We start from the raw sequence: 19,339 nt of genomic DNA, 5'->3' as shown, positions 1-19,339 counted from the left end.
AATCTGGGCTAAGAAACTGACTTGAGAAAACTATTACATGAACATAAATGACTAAGAGAATATTAAACATGGATATCTCACTTCTAATCCAATATCTTAATCTGTACACCACACTGACTTTCAGAAGTATTACAGCCACAGAGGATTTGGCCTTTATTTGTCATGTTCTCTCTGTTTTCTTCTCCCTTCCTATCCTCTTTTTCCAGTGAAAGGACAAAAACTCAAATTCTCTTCTTTCTGCATATTGAAGCACCTATGTCATTTAAGATTTTTTTCTAAAATTTCCAGAGTTTGTGCCCTTTATTGTCAGTAGAGGGAGCTGAACGTATTTCTAATAAAACCTTTGACATATTTTTGATTTTCCTACATATAAATTTATATTTGTTGACAGGGTAGGGAGGGAAGAAGATAGGGAAGCATGCACACTATCTCTACAGAAGAAGCAAAATTCATGCATCTTCAGTTGCTCAAGCACTTGAATGCATCAAACCATGACAAATAGGGTAAGCTTTTTTCATTTACATCTTTCTACCACATTTGTATACGTTCGTTTTCAATTTGTTTTATCTTTAATTATAAAAAAGCTCTCAGATAGATTTATAGTACTCATTTTTACAACCTGTGAATATTTCCTAATTTGCTTATACAATTTGAGGGAATGAGCTAGTTTGGTTAGGACACCAAGCTAAAAAATAGGAAACTCTGAGTTAAAGTCCCATCTTAGCCATGAAAGCCAACTGAGTGACCTTCAGCCAGTCACTGATTCTCAGCTCAATCCAACTCATAGAGTTGTTGTTGTTGTGGGGAAAATAGAAGGAGGAATGTGTGTTGGTTATGTTCACCACCTTGAATTATTTGTAAAAATAATAAAGGCAGATATAAATAAATAAAATCTGACATTTAATCACTTTTTAAAAATAAATGTATTATTGCCATCAAACTGTAGCATTTTCCCTTGGTTATAGTAATTTTGAGGCTCTGCTGTATATTCTTCAATGGATCGGGATATAGGACTTTAAACTTTTCTACACTACTATATAAAAGTGAGGGGGAAGCACAATTTATAGTAGATGGTGCTTAAGGAAATGCCAGGAGAAAAGTGACTGCACTTTGTATTAAGGAATTTGGTCTTAACTCTGGTTTCATTAAAGTCCGTATCTTATTACCTCAGGATATACATGTGGACTGTAATTTGCATTGGTTAGAACAGAATTAAGTAGTTTTACTGTTCTGTCACTACAAGATATTTCTGAAGCCTATCAGCATGTTATCATTTGAAAGATCTCCCTGAAAGTACAGATATTGTCTGTGTCCAGTCTGTGAAATCCTGTACTCCCATATAAATTTTCATTGAATGTGGAGCCAACATTTAGGAGTAGCTGGAAAGTGTGAAGAGGAAAGCCACAAGAATTCATGTCTACTACAAGCTCTCTAAATTAATTAATAGCATGATCATATATATGTTTACTATGTTAAGGAGGGTTTCCTCTGATAAGTGTGCAGTATAATGAATGCCTAAAGTAAATATTGCTGAGGCAATCCCATATTTACAGTCTGGGAGACTAACACCAGTGAGTTGCAGTACAGATTCATTCTCTAAATTTGCAGAAACATCCAGTATCTATTTTTATTATTCGCTGATTTGAAACAGATGCTGGTCCACACTATAATGTTTCTATCCAGCAAAATATTTCTGTCCTCAATAACAAGCCAAGTTACTCAATTGGGGTGCGGTTGGTATGTTTATTGCAACCAGTTTCTATCCAAGCTGAGAGCTGCTGCAGCCGCTAAGACACAGGAATATCATTGGCCAAGTTGTTGGCAAGATGGAAGAAATAAGGAAAATAAAAAAGACAAAAGAGACAGAGGGAAGCTTTTAGTATGTAATTAATTTTCACATAATATTTTTAAAAAGAGTCAAATCAGCTGCATTCAATTCTACAGCATTAATGGCTAAGAATCTAGGTCACATTTCGAAAGGTAGAGGATAGAATTTCCATAATTTGCTTTCCTCTTGTGTTTTGTTATTCTTTCTTCCTATTGTTGTTGTTGTCCTTGTTGCTGCATAGATTTAGTGGTATCTGTTACTAACACGAAGGCTCCTATTTATTTTACACAGTGGCTGGTTTCCCAAAAAGCGGGCTTGGGCCTGGTTGGTACTGAATGGGAGACCACTAAGAATTCTAGGACCGTAGGTCAGATTTAGGAAATTTTTAAAAAAACCTGCAAGAAGACAAATCACTTACGTATTTCTGTCAAGAAAATTGACATGTAATGATCTGGTCTGGAGCTCAGAATAAGAATTTTTACCTTATTTTGTATACTTGCTTTGCCTTCCATGGGAGCTGAGGTTCAACACATCTGAAAGGTATGAAATTAATTGCTCGAATAAAAGTAACTTGAACAAAACAAAGTGGAAGAATTAAGAAATCAGAAACCACTGTATCTTCTCAACAGAATGAGATCTTAAGTCTGTTAGATCAGCATTGCTAATGATTGGGGGTGATAGGCCTTACAGTTCATCAACACCTGGCAACCACATTTTTCCTAATCATGTTATATACAGTACAGCTCAATGGAGGGGGATTGGCCTTTATGATTTTACTGAAATGCTGAGAAAACACATATTAGAAATATTCAATGCCTTGGATTTGTTTTCAAAAAATATGTTCTGTTCAGGAGAATGTAGGTAAAATCTGCTTGCAACTTTTTAAAACAGCAGCCCTTTTCCTAACATCATGCAGCTACTTGCTGCTGATTTTGAGAAAAGACATAGCCCCCAAAGCATTTTTGGGGAGAATTGAAGCGTTGCCTAGGTTTAATGAAGAGCATCATTGAAGCCCAATGCTCAACTTCTTTCTAGTGGGAATACTGTTATGCAGTGAGGAAGGGAGCAAGAGAGGGTGTCAAAACTAACAAAATGGTGAATGTGTCATCCTGATCCAAGCCTTGCCCCTTTTGTATGTGCAGCAATGACAAAAGTACGATCAAAGGAGTAGGGCTTGAATTGTGACTCCCTACCTGACATCTTGCTACTTTTGATATCTCTGCAATATTGCACACCTTGCAGACATTACTGATGTAATTAAGGTGCACTTATGGTTAAGGTGCTGGAACACATATGGTCAAGTAAGGAAACTTTAAATCTACACTTCAGCTATCAATAGACACACAGAAATAAACCATATTTAGACACAAGAGACAACAAAAAAGTTAAGAAGGAAACAAAAAGACGTGAGCACGTTCTCTTTAGCAGCCAAGATCCAGATAAACAGGGATTAACACCAGACAAACAACCAAGCAGAAAACAATATCCTAATCGAGGAACTACCAAGGAGAAAACCATAATCCCACCAATACTGGCTGGGCAAACTACTGTATAGGAACAAACCCCACAGTCACTTTTACTGATGATATTACCTAGTTGGGTACTGAAATGTTGACAAGCAAGCAACTAAACTCAAAAGTTAGGTTTTTATATCTGAAGTTAATCTGCTTAGTTTTCTTCATAGCATTATTTGAAAGCTGTCATCTACCTTTTCTTATTTTTATTTTATAAATTCATGCTATGTGTTGCCTTTAATATATTAATATTATTCTAAGTCTGTTTTCATGTAGAAGAGAGAGGGTGGGGGAAAGGAAAGATTGGCTGGTTCAGACTATATATCACATGTAAAGTCCCTACTGATTTCACACATAATATTCTAAGCTAAAACTATACATATTTTAAACAGCCTAAGTGAACTTGGCCAGTATGTTCACTTTGCAGTCAAAACCACTGAGAGCAGTGAAACAACTGCCTTCTGAGAATTTTGTTGTTTATGAAATAGGCTAATGATAATATTACTTGTTAAAAGTTCATCTTCTTTTTTTAAAAAGGGGAGCACATTTATGTAATTTACATTATTGCCAGAAGAATAGGTGCAAATGCTATTTGGTTTAAATGCTATTCAGAGCTTCATGAGTAAACTAATATTTAGAGGTCATTATTGTAATTAGCTGAGAAGAGATTTACTCTGAATTTTGTCTATTCCTGGAAAAGGGAGTAACTTTGGCAGGCACAATTTGAAAGGCTTTCAGAATTTAAAAATGGCTATCTTGGGAAAGAACAAAATGTTCTGAGTGTGTTATGATCACAATGTTTTGGGTCTAATCACAGAGTACATAGGTCTACTCCGGTCATACTTTTTTTTCCCTGTTCAGATACAGTCTCTGCATTTTTGTAGGGACACAACATATGTTGTTTTCTAATATGTCATATAAAAACTTTACCAAGGGAACCCATAAATGGCTGCAGTTATATGCTCTTACTCAGTACAAATGTGGTTTGCATAATATCTGAAGTAGTCTATGGTTTCGGTCAAAATGTATAAAGCATTGGCAGAAATATAGATTTGCCTCATAGACAAGAAGGCTGCAATCATCTAACCACTTATCAGTGGGAAGTACTTACACACATAGGCTTGTGCTATAAGCTGTCAGAGGAATGGATTCAATCATGTAATTGCCCATATAATGAGTACTGTATACTTGAACTAGGGAAGCATAATAAGGGAGGTGCAGTGGAACCTACAGAATTCCTCATTGGGTATTGAGCTGTGGTGGTGCAGTGGTTAGAATGTAGTATTGCAGTATTGCAGGCAAACTCTGCCAACTGCCAGCAATTTGATCCTAAGTGGCTCAAGGTTGACTCAACCTTCCATCCTTCCGAGATTGGCAAAATGAGAACCCAGATTGTTGGGGGCAATATGTTGACTTTGTAAACCACTTAGGATTGTAAAGCGCTGTGAAGCAGTATATACAGTAAGTAAGGGCTATTTCTATTGCTATTCACATCTTGTGCTAAAACATAATATGGTTTGTGGAGTTTTTGATTTCTGTAATGCGTGGACATTAACTATTGTATTTTTATTTTGTATCTGTTTCTCAAGTAGATTTATTTTGCAGTAAAGTTTAATACATTAATGCTTAATGGTACATCATATGCCTATTTTCATTTTGACTCTCTATAAACTTAGTACTGTACATCAGTATATGAAAAGGTTTCAGTTCGTCAACAGGTCCTCATACAACACTCATGACATTCATGAGACCATGAATAAATCTATGTTTTCTGAAAATGTTTCCTTGAAATTATGATTTGCCACTGGGCCTCTCTTAATTCCAGAACCAACCTGAGAAATTAAAAATGACTGGACAATGCTTACTTGCAGAGTAGAATTGATGGTCAAAATAATGAAGACCCCTGTATGTAAAATATCCCTCCAGTCTCATGAATGTCATGAGTGTTGCATGAGAACCAGTTCATCCCTATTTTCGTACAATGATGGTTTTTCTCCCTAATGGGATGGTTGTTTTTGCCCCTAGCAAAGCTAAATGAATAAAACAGGAAGCCCCAGACAAAATGAAGTTTGTAGGAAGAATAATAAGCTATGACCTGTTGTGGTTTTCATTTTGTATATTCTGTGGCATATTCTGTGGTGTTTGAGGCATGATTAACATTTTGCATTTTGTGCAAATACAATTTACTGATTGCTGATAGGAAGTTGATCAATTGTCTGGCAAGCTGGCACCAAGATGAGTACAGCCAGCCCACAAATTATACGTATCAGGTGATCAGCATCTCAAAGGCTTAGGTTCATGTATCCTCCCTAAATCACATTAAGGTTTACATTGAGTGCAATATGTCAACACAAATATTTGGAGATCAGCTAAGCAACCAGTATGGCAACATATCATAGTGAAAATCCTATTGCTGCTATAGCAAATAAAAAAGGAAGTTGCTTTTCTCCCTGTGTTCCTTTGGCTGTGATGCTTTATATCTCAATCACTTTGGAATAGAATCAGATAGCAATACTGTCTGCCTATAAATCTAAGGATTGCTGTGCTGTAGCTGGAGATGATTTGAGCAGATGAATAAACAGCAAGAAGTTGAGGAGAATCTGAGATTGCCTTGCACACCAGATGAACTATAAATTAATCTGAGTCCTGTTAGAGAATCTCCAAGCAGAAACTGGCATCCAAATCTGCAGAGGATAATTTATGACAGCAAGCTTGGTTTCTGTCTTAACAAACTACCCAAGAAATTTGAATTATAGATATACTGAAGAATGCTGGTGTCAAAGCAAATACAGTAAAAAGACTTCTGCATCTCTGCTGCCACCCGGTGGGAAGTGTGTAGGAAATGCAAAATGTTAATGGCAAAGCACAGCAACAAAACCAAAACTAATAACGCTTTCCTCTTTTTTAATACTGCAAATAAATAGAAAATAAAAGATGTAAAAATAAAAAGAAATAAAACTGTGCCAAAGCACATGCTTTAATTAGTTATCATCTAGAGAAACAAGGGGAAGAGAAGGCATGGGGATAGCCCTCTCAATGTCAAAAAGGAAAAGGTTAGAAAATAAGTTATTGTCAGCATGTAATACAAGATATCCCTGTCCTCCCCTTTCACCTCCCAGCTCTGTCAAATGAATATCCCAATGATTCAGCTGCTTCTGCTGCTGTTCCTGTTCCTTGGACCATTTTGTTCACCTGCACCACGACTCTCGGTACGTAGAAGCTGGATACATGTGATGGGTTTTCTACTAACACCAAGAAAAGAATCCTGAGTGGCTATAAAATTGCTGAATATTTGGAAATTTTCTCAATTCAAGGAGAGTTAGCTTTTTTGATTTGGTCCACACTGAAGCCATTGCTGAGGATTATAATAGATTTACATTTAAATCTAAATATATAATAAACGCACCTGTCGTTCACTTGTTCAATAATGAGCAATTCTCTGTTGTGGTGTATAAGACTTCAGCCTGCTCCCTTTTTCAATCATGCTGCCTTCAATATGAAAAAGTCCTACATGGTATGGGCTAGCACACACATGCATGTGCAGGGACACACACACACACACACACACACACACACATACACTATGCGTGTACACTAACCCTACTGGCATCCTATTGCTGAATGACCATAACTACCATAGATTGAACAATCAAGGCTGAGGATCGTGTTAGGAACCTTTATCTTACTCTAAATACAAAGTTAAAAATAGATGTGTTCTTCAGGCGAATATTTTTCCGCTTACTTTCAGAAAAAGGAGGAATGCCTCTTAGAAAACAGCAAACTACAGAAGAAGTTGAAAATGCTTCAAGATTTATTCCAGTTATGCGAATTTCAGTTGAAAGACTTGCTGGGGAACAACTATCACAGAAGAAAAAGCAAAGTTTTCTCTGCCAGGAAGATGGTACCTCTGGATATATTTTTGCCCATAACTAGTGGAAGTCTCTTAGTCTATGATCAAGGTACACTATTTAGGGGATATATCTGTCTTTCTTGAGAATTATCTTGTTAGGATAGCCTTCTTTGGACTCTTGGTTTTCAGGCATATTATGACAGTTAGACCAATCAGTTGAACAACATGGCTTCAGAAGTTGTGGGTGTTCCAACACTGGAGGTTTTTAAGAAGAGACTGGACAACCATTTGTCTGAAATGATATAGGGTTTCCTGCTTGAGCAGAGGGTTGGACCAGAAGACCTCCAAGGTCTCTTCCAACTATTATTCTTTTTTTTTTTCTGTTCCAAACATCCTAAGAGCCATATTTCCTGGAGAAGTAGGGATTTGTAGTCCAAAATGCCCTGAGAGCAATTAATTGGGGATGGCTATATTGACCAGTGGGAACCCAAATGATTTGCAGCAAACATTAGAAAAATTGTATGATGCAGATGAGGTGTGTAGCTCCGGAAATTAATGTAACAAAGGTATATATAGTTGTTCACAAAGAAAATAGAATATACAGTCATACCTCCCCTTCAAAACTCGTCAAATATGATGCATTTTGAAGCAGAAATCTTATCCTGGCGCTAATCTTTCTCCTGGTAGTCGACATGCAAGGAAGAACTGGCTGATGTCCGGCTACCTAGTGACTGTCTATTTCTAAGCAGAGGGATGGATATGAAGACCTCCAAGGTCCCTTCCAACTCTGATATTCTATTTTATTCTTCTAGCCAAAATAGTGGGTCATGTGGTAAGTCACACAGTTTTCTCAGTACCCACTGGTTTTAGTATTTGACGTGTCTTCCAGAACGAATTACTGATGAGCACCGAGGTACCACTGTATGACTGAAAAGTTTAATTTGTATACTTTGAAAAAACATTTACTAAAGATGGGAAAATGAGAGATTTTAAACAGTATAAATCTTGATAGAAAGATGGCAAGTAGTACTACGTAATCTGTTGCAAGAAAAAAATGCTTGTTAAAGAAACAAAAAAGCTTGAATAAGAGTGAAATTCTGCCTATATCGTGAGAGTTGGGCAGGTCTTAAGAAACATAAAAGCAAGCTAAACACAATAGGAATGGATTGTTCAAGAAGTGAATGTGGTGAAGCCAAACATAAGACCAAGAGTTGTTGATGAATGAGTGTGGATCAAGTACAAAAGGGAGAATGACCAGTCTGAAAGAAATATGTTAAGGTGGTTTTGACTGATAGAACGAACGAGGATCTAATAACTAAAGGAATACACTATATGAAAACAAAATGAATAGATTGAGATAAACACTCAATAAAGTGGTTGTTGGGTCCAATGGATGAAATTTTCAAATAAGAGAACTGGAAAGTTTAGTAGGCGGTGTATAGAAGCTAAGTATGGATGTGGCAGAAGCAAGAATGATTTATCAAGATAGAAAAATATGGTGAGTGCTTTAAATGTAAACTATATTTAGCTATAGTTCTTTGCTTTCATTTGTTTTTACTTTGCAAAATTTTGCTTACCTGGAAATGTAATCCCACACGAAATGTTTATTCTGGTGATTGTGTTGTGCCCCACCAGCAGCCAGGAGAGCTGACAGCAGATTTGAACAGTGAGGAGGTTGGGGAGGAATGTGGGCCAGTCCTGTAGTCTGGGGAAAGGCTCAGACGAGGGCTCTGAGTCAGAGGCAGAGAGGTGGCCAAGGCCATCTGGTAGTTCTTTGCTGCCTCCAGAGCCTGACATCAGCGAGGCAGAAGAACAGTGAGAGCCTGTTCCCAGTGTGCGCATGCGCAGAGCTGTCAGAAGACAGGAACAATTTAATTTAATTTAATTAATTCAATTTATATGCCGCCTCTCTCCGAAGACTCAGGGAGGCTCATAATACATTTTAAAAAAATCATTATAAAAAAACATTTAAAAATTAAAAACATTAAAAACTCATTCATGGCATTCATGGCCGGATCTCGCCAGATCACAAGAGCAAGATCAACGGCCCCAGGCCTGCCGGAAAAGCCAGGTCTTCACCACTTTTCGGAAGGCCAATAGGGTGGGGATGGTCCGGACCTCAGGAGGTAATTAAGAAAACAGGGTCGATTTAGGAGTAAGGCTTGGAGATGATTGGCCCCTCCCATAAGATAAAAAAGCAATCAGGACATGAGCTTTTGCAGGAAGCAATTAGTTAATCTGGTTGGTAAAAGCTTTGGGAAAGTTCTGTTTGACTCTGTGCTAAGTTTGGCCTTGCCCTGCATGTAGCAGTTAGTTCTCTGGCAGCATTCCAAGGGAGATAAAGTGAGTGTTTGTAAACAAGACTGTTTGAGAAGCCTTTCGGACTGGGAATGACAATAATTCACAGCCGTATGAATAAAAGAGATTTGCCGGGACTAAGATAGTGCTGTATACTTTCTAAGGAAGCGGACCTTGCCACTGAGAAGGCATGTAGAAAGGCAGCATCTTCAAATTATGTTCTTGAGAATTTGGGAGAAAGATTATGCAATTGTTGTTTGTTTTAGATTTAGAAGGATCGTTTTTCAGAGAAGGGCTCTATCTGCTTTAACATTGGCTGTATCAGAGTGGAAGTACGGCTTTTGAAATCTTTCCCAAAATGGGACTGAAAACGTTCTGTGTGTCTGATATAAATCTTATGAATAAATTTAAATAACTATGGTTTATCTGTGTCTACACCAGAATTAGGATTGGTATTCGAACAAATGGGACATACAAAACAAATCAGTGTTCAGATTCCTCTTCCACAAAATCTAATTATTCACTTGTAGCTTTTAATAAGGTATAGTCAATCTTTTTGAGACCATGAGCTACACTTTTTAACTGTTTCTGTTAGATCGGCGCTGGAAAGAAACACGACTCAGCTCTGGTCCATTCAGCACTTTATTAGAATGGTGAAAAACAGACTGCCGGCAGTGGCTCCCGAGCCTCCTTATATTCTGCTCGGGCCAGCCAGCCGGCCAATGACAGCTGTTCAAACTTCCTGCCAGTGGAAGTGACCAATCCCCCGGCGGATGTCCTTATAAGGACATAACAGTTTCAATTTTAAATGTTTATGGAGATTCTCAATCATCCAGGTGATGGTTGTCTCAAAGGTGCTTTTCAAAAGGCAATTGGGCTTTCTTGGTTTTTTTCCTTGAAAAAGTTTTGCTTCTCATCTAAGAAGTTTCTTCGGAACTGAAGAAGCATCTTGGATGAGAAGCAAAATGTTTTCAAGGAAAAAGGCAAGAAATTCCAGTTGTCTTTTGAAAAGTACCTCTGGGATATGTTTCAGTTTTATTTGCCTGGGAAAGCAATGGATGGTCTGAGCACACACTGGAAGATTCAAAGGAATTGATTGGATGTCTTTCATCTCAAGCTTTGCTCACCCGTGCCACCCTTTCTTTGGGCCCCAAAGAAGGAAAAGTCACATCATTGAAAAGCAGTGATTTTCTTTCAGATGTTCTAAAAACTAGGGATGAGATGGAGAGTCTCCATAACCACCTGAATTGGGAATTGCCCAGCCAGGAGGATGTACTGGCCAAGTGTGGCATCAAGGAGACTCAAATTCAAGTCCACTCTCTGGCGTGGAAGCTCAATGGATGATTTAAGGCCAGTCACTCTGTTCCAGCTTACCTCAGAGGGTGGTTGTTATGGAACCCATCAGTAAAGAATTTTAACTGGTGGGGTCTAGGAAGAAAGCTTTCTCTTCTGTTGCCCCTGCCTTATGGAACATTCTGAACCCTGAGATAAGGCAGCCCCCCCCCAATTCTTCTGGCCCTCAGAAAAGCTTGGAGACCTAGCTCTGCCAGCTAGCATGGGGATCTATGAGTAGTAAGCAACCCTGGGATGGGTGGTGGCTTGTGGGCACTTTCACTGCCTTTTTAGACTTTGCTTTCAATTCTGTTTTCAATTCTGTTTCTAATGCTGTTTTTTATGTGGTTTTATGGCTTTTATTTATAAATCGCCCACTCAGAAAGTGAAATGGGCAGTGTATGTATTTGATAAGTAAATCAATAAAATGGGAGGAGGGAGTCATTACATATCATCTTCAGCTCTTTCAGAGAAAATGGGATATTAAATAAATGCATCCACGATTTAGATGTATAGTAATATCCTATGAATTTGGGGCAATAAAGGAATACAAAAAAAAAAAACATTTTCCTGTTCTGTGCAGGATTGCTGGATGTAGTTCCAATATTTGGAGCTATTATTGTTTTGTTTTGATGCTTTGTTTAGATTGTGCAATGCTGTTTAACAGAGGAAAAAGAGAAAGTGGGTACTATAGAATTAAACCACGACAGGACAGAGAACCTTTTCTTGTGTACTGTGATATGTCAGATGGAGGTGGTTGGACAGTAATTCAACGGCGGTGCAACGGCAAAGAAAATTTCTACCGGTAAGTTTTTGAGTGTAGTTAATAGCTCACCTGGAAAGACTTTACGGCTTCTTTATGTGCCATCCCAAATTAAGAAATGCCCACACAAAGACAAAGATGTGCATAAAATTTGCAGACATTATTTGCTATGAATCACACACACACATTTAGAAAAATATATTTCCAAATGAAATGCAAGAATACATATCCCCCAGCTAGAATTAAGTCTTATTCTCAGTTTCTCTCCAGGATTATGGATTTCAAAAGCCAAATTGTGTTGCTTTATAGTTGCAGGTTTATCTGAAGACCTGGCAAAACTGATATTTTCTTTTGCAACATGGTAGTTCTGCAGGAGTTGTAGACCAACTGTTTTCCTGTGGCAAAAATTCCTGTTTTAGTTCCTGGCTCTGAGTTTTGGTGTTGTGTCTGTACCGTAATGGTTGCAATATACTGTATATACTGTGCCTCTGACCTCCCTCTATTTCAGCTTCTGTAGGAGCAAACAACTGTGGTTAGAGCTTTTTAGCTATGTATTTGGTTACAAAAATGGGATTCTTTATTTTCACAATATTCAAAAGGCTTTAAATGGAGAAGGCAGCTATACAACCAGAAATATATTTTTTTCTCAGAGAAACTGCTTAGATTTTTTTTTCAACAAGGCACAAATAAATGCAGACATTGTAAAGTAGAAATGTGGAAGGGGAGGCCCTAGAAATGGATTTTATTTCACTGAATACAAAGCACAGAAAGAATAATTTTGTTATCCCTGTATCTCTGCAGTAATTCAAGAGGGAGGACAATGGACAACATTTTTGGTGGTCTTATTTTTTAGCTGTGGATGAACAATGATTGACTCATGATGTTCTTTCTACTGTATGTTATCTCCATTATCTAAAAATAATACAGCTGAGATATTAATTAATTAATCAAACAAAAAATTAGCACAACCCAATTGGGGGCTTACAGGCAATTGGCTGGTAATCAGACGGAATGGCCTGAATACATACAATAACTGCCATTTTTACAGCAAATTCTAAGTAATATTCCTAAAAAATCTCATGTACACTGTCTTGAATTCTATCATGAAAAATAGATGTGATGTAAAGGTAATAATCATTAAAATACTATAATCACATATTACTTAGCACTAAGTTACTGAGCCTAATTCGTGTATACCTCTTTGTTGCAGAGAATGGCTCGATTACAAAGAAGGATTTGGACAATTACAGGGCAAGAATGATGAATATTGGCTTGGTAATGATAAAATTTATGATCTTCTTTTCAATGGTAAGGATACCTATCAATTAATTTAAACACAGATAAATCAATGTTTTGTATTAGCCCACTAGTGAATGCAGACATTTAGTTCTTCTTAATTTCTCTTATTTTCATTTTCATTTTCATTTTATTAGATTTCTATACCGCCCTACTCCTGAAGGACTCAGGGCGGTGCACAGCCAAACAATAAAAACACATACAATACAAAATTTAAAAAATAGAATAAAATCAAATTAAATAATTTTGGCCCCGACAAATTTAAAACCCCAAACTTTTAAAACCAATTTAAAATTGAATATATAAATACTAAAAGATATTTAAAATTTTAAAAATCTTTATAAAAGAGGGGGAAAATTAGGCCAGGCCGGCCTGGTGAAATAGTAAGGTCTTTAAGGCGCGGCGGAAGGTGCGCAGATATGATACATTCTGGAAGAGTCTATTAAGAATAAATTATGTATAGTGGTAGAAATATGTTTGACCTCATAGTTTCTTCTTGCCTCCACACAAAATAGCAAGGAACACAGTATTGACGAACATCAAGGACAAGCAATGAGAGAATCTAGGCACGTTTAGGTGTGGAAGAACAGGAGAATAGTATATTACCAAGACTTGACCTGGTATGGGATATATACAGTATGGGAACAGAGGTGGGGTCCAGTATAGATTTCTATGGGTCACATTGCCCATGCTTATTTTTTGTGACTCCAGATAATCTTATTTATAATTAAAGTGGCCAGAACAGGTCTAGTTCTGTTAGTAAGGAAGACTATTAATATCGCTTTAGGAATGCAATGTATTCTTCTCTGCCTAAAAAAAAAAAAAAGGAATGGGATACAGCAGTTAAAAAAGCCAGTGGGATCTCAGGTCACATTACACATGAAATCTACCAGGATGTCAGTGGGTCTAGAAACCAAGCATTATAAATGTTTTGCTTGTAAAAAAAAAAAAAAGGAGGGGGACATGTTTAGTTTGCAAAATAGGAGATTATGGATGGATACAATAGCAATGTATACTACAAATGTTATACAGTATGCAAGGTAGGATAGGCCTGTTCTGTGTTGAAACCAAGGGCAGAACAAGACTAATCAGTTGCAACAGAAGGAGATTTAGGTGGAATATTAGAAAGAATTTCCTGATGGCACCAACTGTTGAGCATCTATAGTTCCTTTAGACATGTTGTGGGTCCCCGTTTTCTCTTTATTGGGCATTTTTCATTTGGCACCTAGATGGCTGCTTGTTGGGATTGATTGAATTCCTGCCTTGACCAGTAGGCTGGACTAGATTTTCTTTAAGATACCTTCCAATTCATGTAATGTAGGATTAGCAAGATGTAGACTTTCAGTTCCATCTACTTCTGAATAATACTGTTTGTCTGGGACCATTTTCATTGGGTTTGACTGAAATTTTCTTTCATGTCAAGCTTGATTCCTAGGAATATCATTGAACACGCATGTGGTTTTTTTATCAACAAGATGCAAACAGCTAGACATTGCCTTCTTCCAGGATGTTTTTTCAACCTCCATCCTACAGTAGTCTAAAACTCAAGGATGACTGTCATCTGAGTATAAGATGACAGACTGTATAAGTTGGATCCTACTTGTTTTTTTGTGATTAGTGAAGTTGTCAGCGTTCCAAGTAATGCACCCATTGAAAGCAGAACTCTGAGGCAGGTAGATTCCTCAAAGAACAATTTATTGGATATATCATATTGGTACAACTGGTGAAAACTGACTCTGAAAGTTCCCAGTTTTCACTCAATTAAAAGTGAAAGTTCTCCTCTTCCCCCAAGACATCCATCATATTGTCCAATAGAGATGCTGACAGGTTGCTTAGTTACTCTACTCCTCCTCTTTCCAGCCATCTGTTTTAGGTCTTTGGTTCCCACAGGAAAACTTTATGTTTAGGCTACAAACCCCGAGTTATCTATTTCCTCCTCCTCCCATCTAGTGGCAACCCTGAAGCCGCAAAGATGGTCCGAGCCAGATTCGCTTCAGGGTTAACACAAGGTAGATGCTGCTACCAATTGCTTCCTAAGCCCAATATTAAGGTGGTGATACTAATTTTTGATCCTCTCTAGATAATGTAGAGCTCAATCTTTTTAGGGATTATCAGTCCTCCTATAAAGATACTGTTCTCAGGAGAGAACAAAAACTAATTTGTATAGTTTTCCATCAAGTTCAAGGGAGAAAAGATAGAACAAAGCCTTTAGTCATGCTTTACACACTTTAAATGTTTATCATCAACAATTCAATTAAAAATGTCTTGTTTGCATGACACCTTAATATCATCCCTGCCCTGTAGTTCTAATCCACCAAAAATAATATTTTAAAAATGTGGTCCCTCAAGTGAAAGATTGCTCACTCTTGCAAAAATTGCAGTGAATGGTTCGCTATGCCCCTTATTAGTGAAAAAAAAAATTTTTTTAATATTCTAGGAGGAATTTCACTGAAAATTGATCTAATGGACTGGCATGGAGAGAGAAGATATGCAATTTATGATGACTTCCAAATCAGGAATGAGACAGTGAGTAGTTTGACCTATGCGGATGAATAAATGGTCCTATAGACCTGTTATATGAGAGCTGGCAGACAATAGAACGCTATGTCATCAGGATCCCCATTAGCTAATATAGTAAATGAAATATATGACCAAAGACCTATATAAACAGAAAACTGAAGCAATCTCCACTCAATTTGAGCTGAAAATCATGGGGAAAAAAGTCTTATTGGTAAATCGAGCTTCTAGAATAGAAGTCCAGAAAATCGTAACAATGATTCTAAAGAACCCACTAGGATCCCCTCAAGAGAGGTGAAATCATATCATAATTTGGAAACTCTTATGGAAGCATTCTGCTTCACCAGGGAAACGGCTCCCCTTCCCTCCATAATTACCACTTGCCATCCTTTCCTCCATTCAAATGCAGAAATGTCAAATAAGGGGTTGGCATTTAGAAAGCTACGTTTCCAAAGGCTGAGAAGGTCAAAAGAGCATTGTTGGCGCTTGGGAGAGGTGGTCAAAGGCGAGGCAGGGAACATCTGCATGCTGTCTTCATTTGTGGGCCATTAAACACTGCTAGCAGGGGCTCCATATTTAAACGGTGCCATTGTTGGGTGGGAATTATGGAATGCTCCAATTTCTGCCTAATCCATGAAAAGCTTTAACTGGGTGCTAATCAAGACTAAGCATAGCTGGCTTCCATGTGATTAGGCTCTGAGGTTTTGTGATACTTTGTGATGGCAGCAGTCTGTGACATATGACTCGCTCCTTAATCTTGAAACTTAGTAACATGAGGTCCTGTGGCTTTCCTTCAGAACAATTACAGGCTATGGTTTGGCATTTATTCCGGGACTGCCGGGAATGCTTTGTCTGGGGGGAGCAACTTTGAGAGCCAATGGTCTGCATCACTCAACGGCATGCCCTTCTCTGCTCCTGATCGGGACCATGACAGGTTCCTAACAGGCAACTGCGCAGAAGAGAACAAATGCGGCTGGTGGTTTAACAGGTGAGTTAATTAGCAGCAACCCTTTTGAAGTCAAAAGAGAAGGCAATTGAGCAGATCTCCCTTCTCAATGTCTGAATTTGGGGAGGTTTGCGATTTTGTGTGTCACACTCAAATATACCCATTGCCAGTTGTAGAGAAAAATAAATGTGATACAGAGATAGGTAAGGAAATCCAGGTTTCCTCCTTCTCCACAGCTAGGAAACTTCACTGATTTATCTGAGACCAGGCACCCTCACTTAGCCTAATTCATCCCTCAGGATGGGGGAAAGGATGAAAAAAGAGCCATCTTCAGTTTCCCTAAAGGGAAAGTGGACTTTAAAAAGAGATGAACACAAATCAGTTTGCAAGCACTAGCATTATCTCCATGTCTTCAGGAGGGGAGCACAAGAACCTCCATCCTTTCCATTGCTGCTATGCTCAAATGCAAGCAGGTTTAGAAAAAAAAATTATTATTAACACAATTTCACGTGGCAAAAGGTGAACAAGGAGAATTGCAATGTAGAGAACAAAAGTACATTGGTTCTCTTCGTGGGCCAAATTATGTAGTGCTTTTGCCAAATAAGACTTAAAATAGATCAGTTCTCCACACGTCCTAAAACTAGATAAAGAGAACCCAATTAAACTTGTTCATTGATTTGTTGAGTAAAATGACCCAAAGCTACAAATTGCTGCAAGGCAAAAGTATGTCAATTTTTGTTTCAGTAACCAGTGTATCCTCATGTGGCAGCAATAACTCTGCCAGCAACTAAATGTTTCTGAAGACTGTTGATCAACCCTGCATAATTGGCTTGGAGAAATTTTTGCCCATTTGCTCATTCCTCCTTGAAAAACTGTTTCAAGTCACGAATATTGTCGGGCTTCCTCTCCTGAACTGTCTGCTTCAGGTCCTTCCACATTTCTATGGGTCTAAGATCAGGCCTTTGACTTGGCCGTACCAAACATTAACTTTCTTCTTTAACCATTCTTCAGTCATACAACTTGCGATTGTTGTTTTCTTGCTGCATGATCTACTTTCTCTTGAGCCTCAGTTCACGGAAAGGTACCCTGACACTTTCGTACAGAATTTGCTGATATAATTCAGAGGAACTCATGGTTTCATCACCAATGATGGTAACCTGTCTTGATCCAGAGGCAGCAAAGCAGGCCCAAACATGATACTTTCACTACTATGTTTCATAGATGGGATAATAAGGTTCTTATGCTAGAATGCACTGTTTATCTTTTACCAAATATGATCAAGCGGAAAGGATTGCTTTGGTCTTATCTGTCCGCCGAACATTCTTTCCAATAGCATTCTGGTTTATCTATGTGCTCTTTTGCAAACTGTAGAATGTTTTTTGGGGGGAAGGGGGGCAGAGCAGTGGATTTCTTCTTACAATCCTGTCAACATATACCATTGTTCTTCAGTGTTTTCCTGATGGTGGCTCATGATTCACCGATGCAAGAGAGGATTTTATTTCCTTAGACATTACCCTAGGATTTTTTTAGATTTTCCCTTGGTTATGATCTTGGTTGGTCAACCACTCCTGGGAAGGGTAACAGTGGTGATGAATTGCCTCTATTTCTACAGAGTTTGCCTGGCAGTTGACTGGTAAAGTCCAAACTCTTTGGAAATAGTTTTGTAAGCTTTTCCACTCTGGTGAGCACCAACAACTATCTTTTAGATATCTTCAGAAATCTCCTTTGTTTGACACCCTTGCACATAGTACCTCCATGTGTTATGAAGATCAGATTTTGATAGTGAATTCCCAGAATTCTATTCTTTAAATGAGGCAAGACCTCCTATACAATGCTTTTCACTCATTTAGTTTAAATGGGTTCTCTCTCTCTCTCTCTCTCTCTAGTTTTAGTATTGTGGGAAGAGCAGATAATTTTTTAAAGTCATATCTATATAGAAATACTGAAAATTCAGAAACTAAGGATCATTGTATATGTTCCTTTTCCAATCCTGCAATCCTTCATCCATCTTTTCTTCCCATCTTCCTTCTATTTAAAAGATTACCATTAACTGAAGGGCCCCAAATGGAAATAGCATGAATTCAAGAAAATATAGATCAGGCAACAGGCCAAGTGGCGGCTCATGTGGTTTTATTATAGAAAATGATCAATTTTATTTAAGGGCAACTGGTTAAATTGTAATTTTTCATATTAAACAAAATGTGTATGCTACTTTCTTGATCTGGTGCCCTTCAGCTGGGTTGGAACATCCCCACCCCCAATGAATCCCTGGTTCTGCTCCAGTGCAACTAAAGTTCACCTGGTTGAAAGACAATTCTAAGACCAATTGGTCATAATGTAATATCTGGTGATAATTAAGATTTATATCATTTTATCCACTAATCTGCATTTGGGCCATTCCCTGGCCTTTCATTAACATCTTTTTCTGGTTTTTTTTTTCCTCTGACATTTCCACAAGGTGCCATGCAGCAAATCTTAATGGACGATATTACAAGAAAGGGACATACTCTGGTCGCTTTGATAATGGAGTGGTTTGGTCAACCTGGCGAGGCCTATGGTATTCCCTGAAATATACAGCTATGAAAATCAGGTTCCAGTCCTTTCTGGATGGAGAGAGTGGAAATGGTGAAATCAACTGAGATTTTTTTTTAAATGCACGTTTGAGAAAGAGAAGCAGGCATGCCAAAATTACTGTATATGTGGTCCTTGGCTTGAGACTTAGCATACTGAAAAAAATCTTACAGTAAGGAGCATGCTACAGTAAGGAGCAAAATTAGAGTTTGCTTTGGTTTGCCAATCATTGTATTATCCCTGTATACCAGCTGACAATTAAAAAGACGGCTTTTCATATATACAGAATCTGCCCTCAAAAATGGGCCTGGAGGAAAAAAAAGCCGCTCTACTTTGTTGAAGGCACAAAAGACAATCCTGCTTATTATTTACCTTTCCTTTACAAAAAGTATTCAGTTGTTGAATTCCCGCTTTCCATAAACTG

The 19,339-nt window shown here is 37.9% G+C and overlaps 1 protein-coding gene across 1 annotated transcript; it reads left to right on the top strand.

The window, feature by feature from the left end:
• The first annotated feature begins 479 nt into the window (after positions 1 to 479).
• LOC139325926 (fibrinogen-like protein 1) lies at positions 480 to 19,107 on the top strand. The gene is made up of 8 exons (XM_070955972.1): positions 480 to 503; positions 6,462 to 6,551; positions 7,091 to 7,301; positions 11,468 to 11,627; positions 12,796 to 12,893; positions 15,319 to 15,407; positions 16,196 to 16,386; positions 18,803 to 19,107. The coding sequence occupies exons 1-8, from the start codon at positions 480 to 482 to the stop codon at positions 18,981 to 18,983; spliced, it is 1,044 nt and encodes a 347-aa protein (XP_070812073.1). The 3' UTR covers positions 18,984 to 19,107.
• The last annotated feature ends 232 nt before the right edge of the window (positions 19,108 to 19,339 follow it).

Source organism: Pituophis catenifer, unplaced genomic scaffold, assembly GCF_029215685.1.
Source record: "Pituophis catenifer annectens isolate HBS135680 unplaced genomic scaffold, rPitCat1.0.hap2 SCAF_1, whole genome shotgun sequence".
Classification (NCBI taxonomy): Eukaryota; Metazoa; Chordata; class Lepidosauria; order Squamata; family Colubridae; genus Pituophis; species Pituophis catenifer.
The sequence above is the reverse complement of the archived record's forward strand: the minus strand, read 5'-3'. Positions and strand labels throughout refer to the sequence as shown.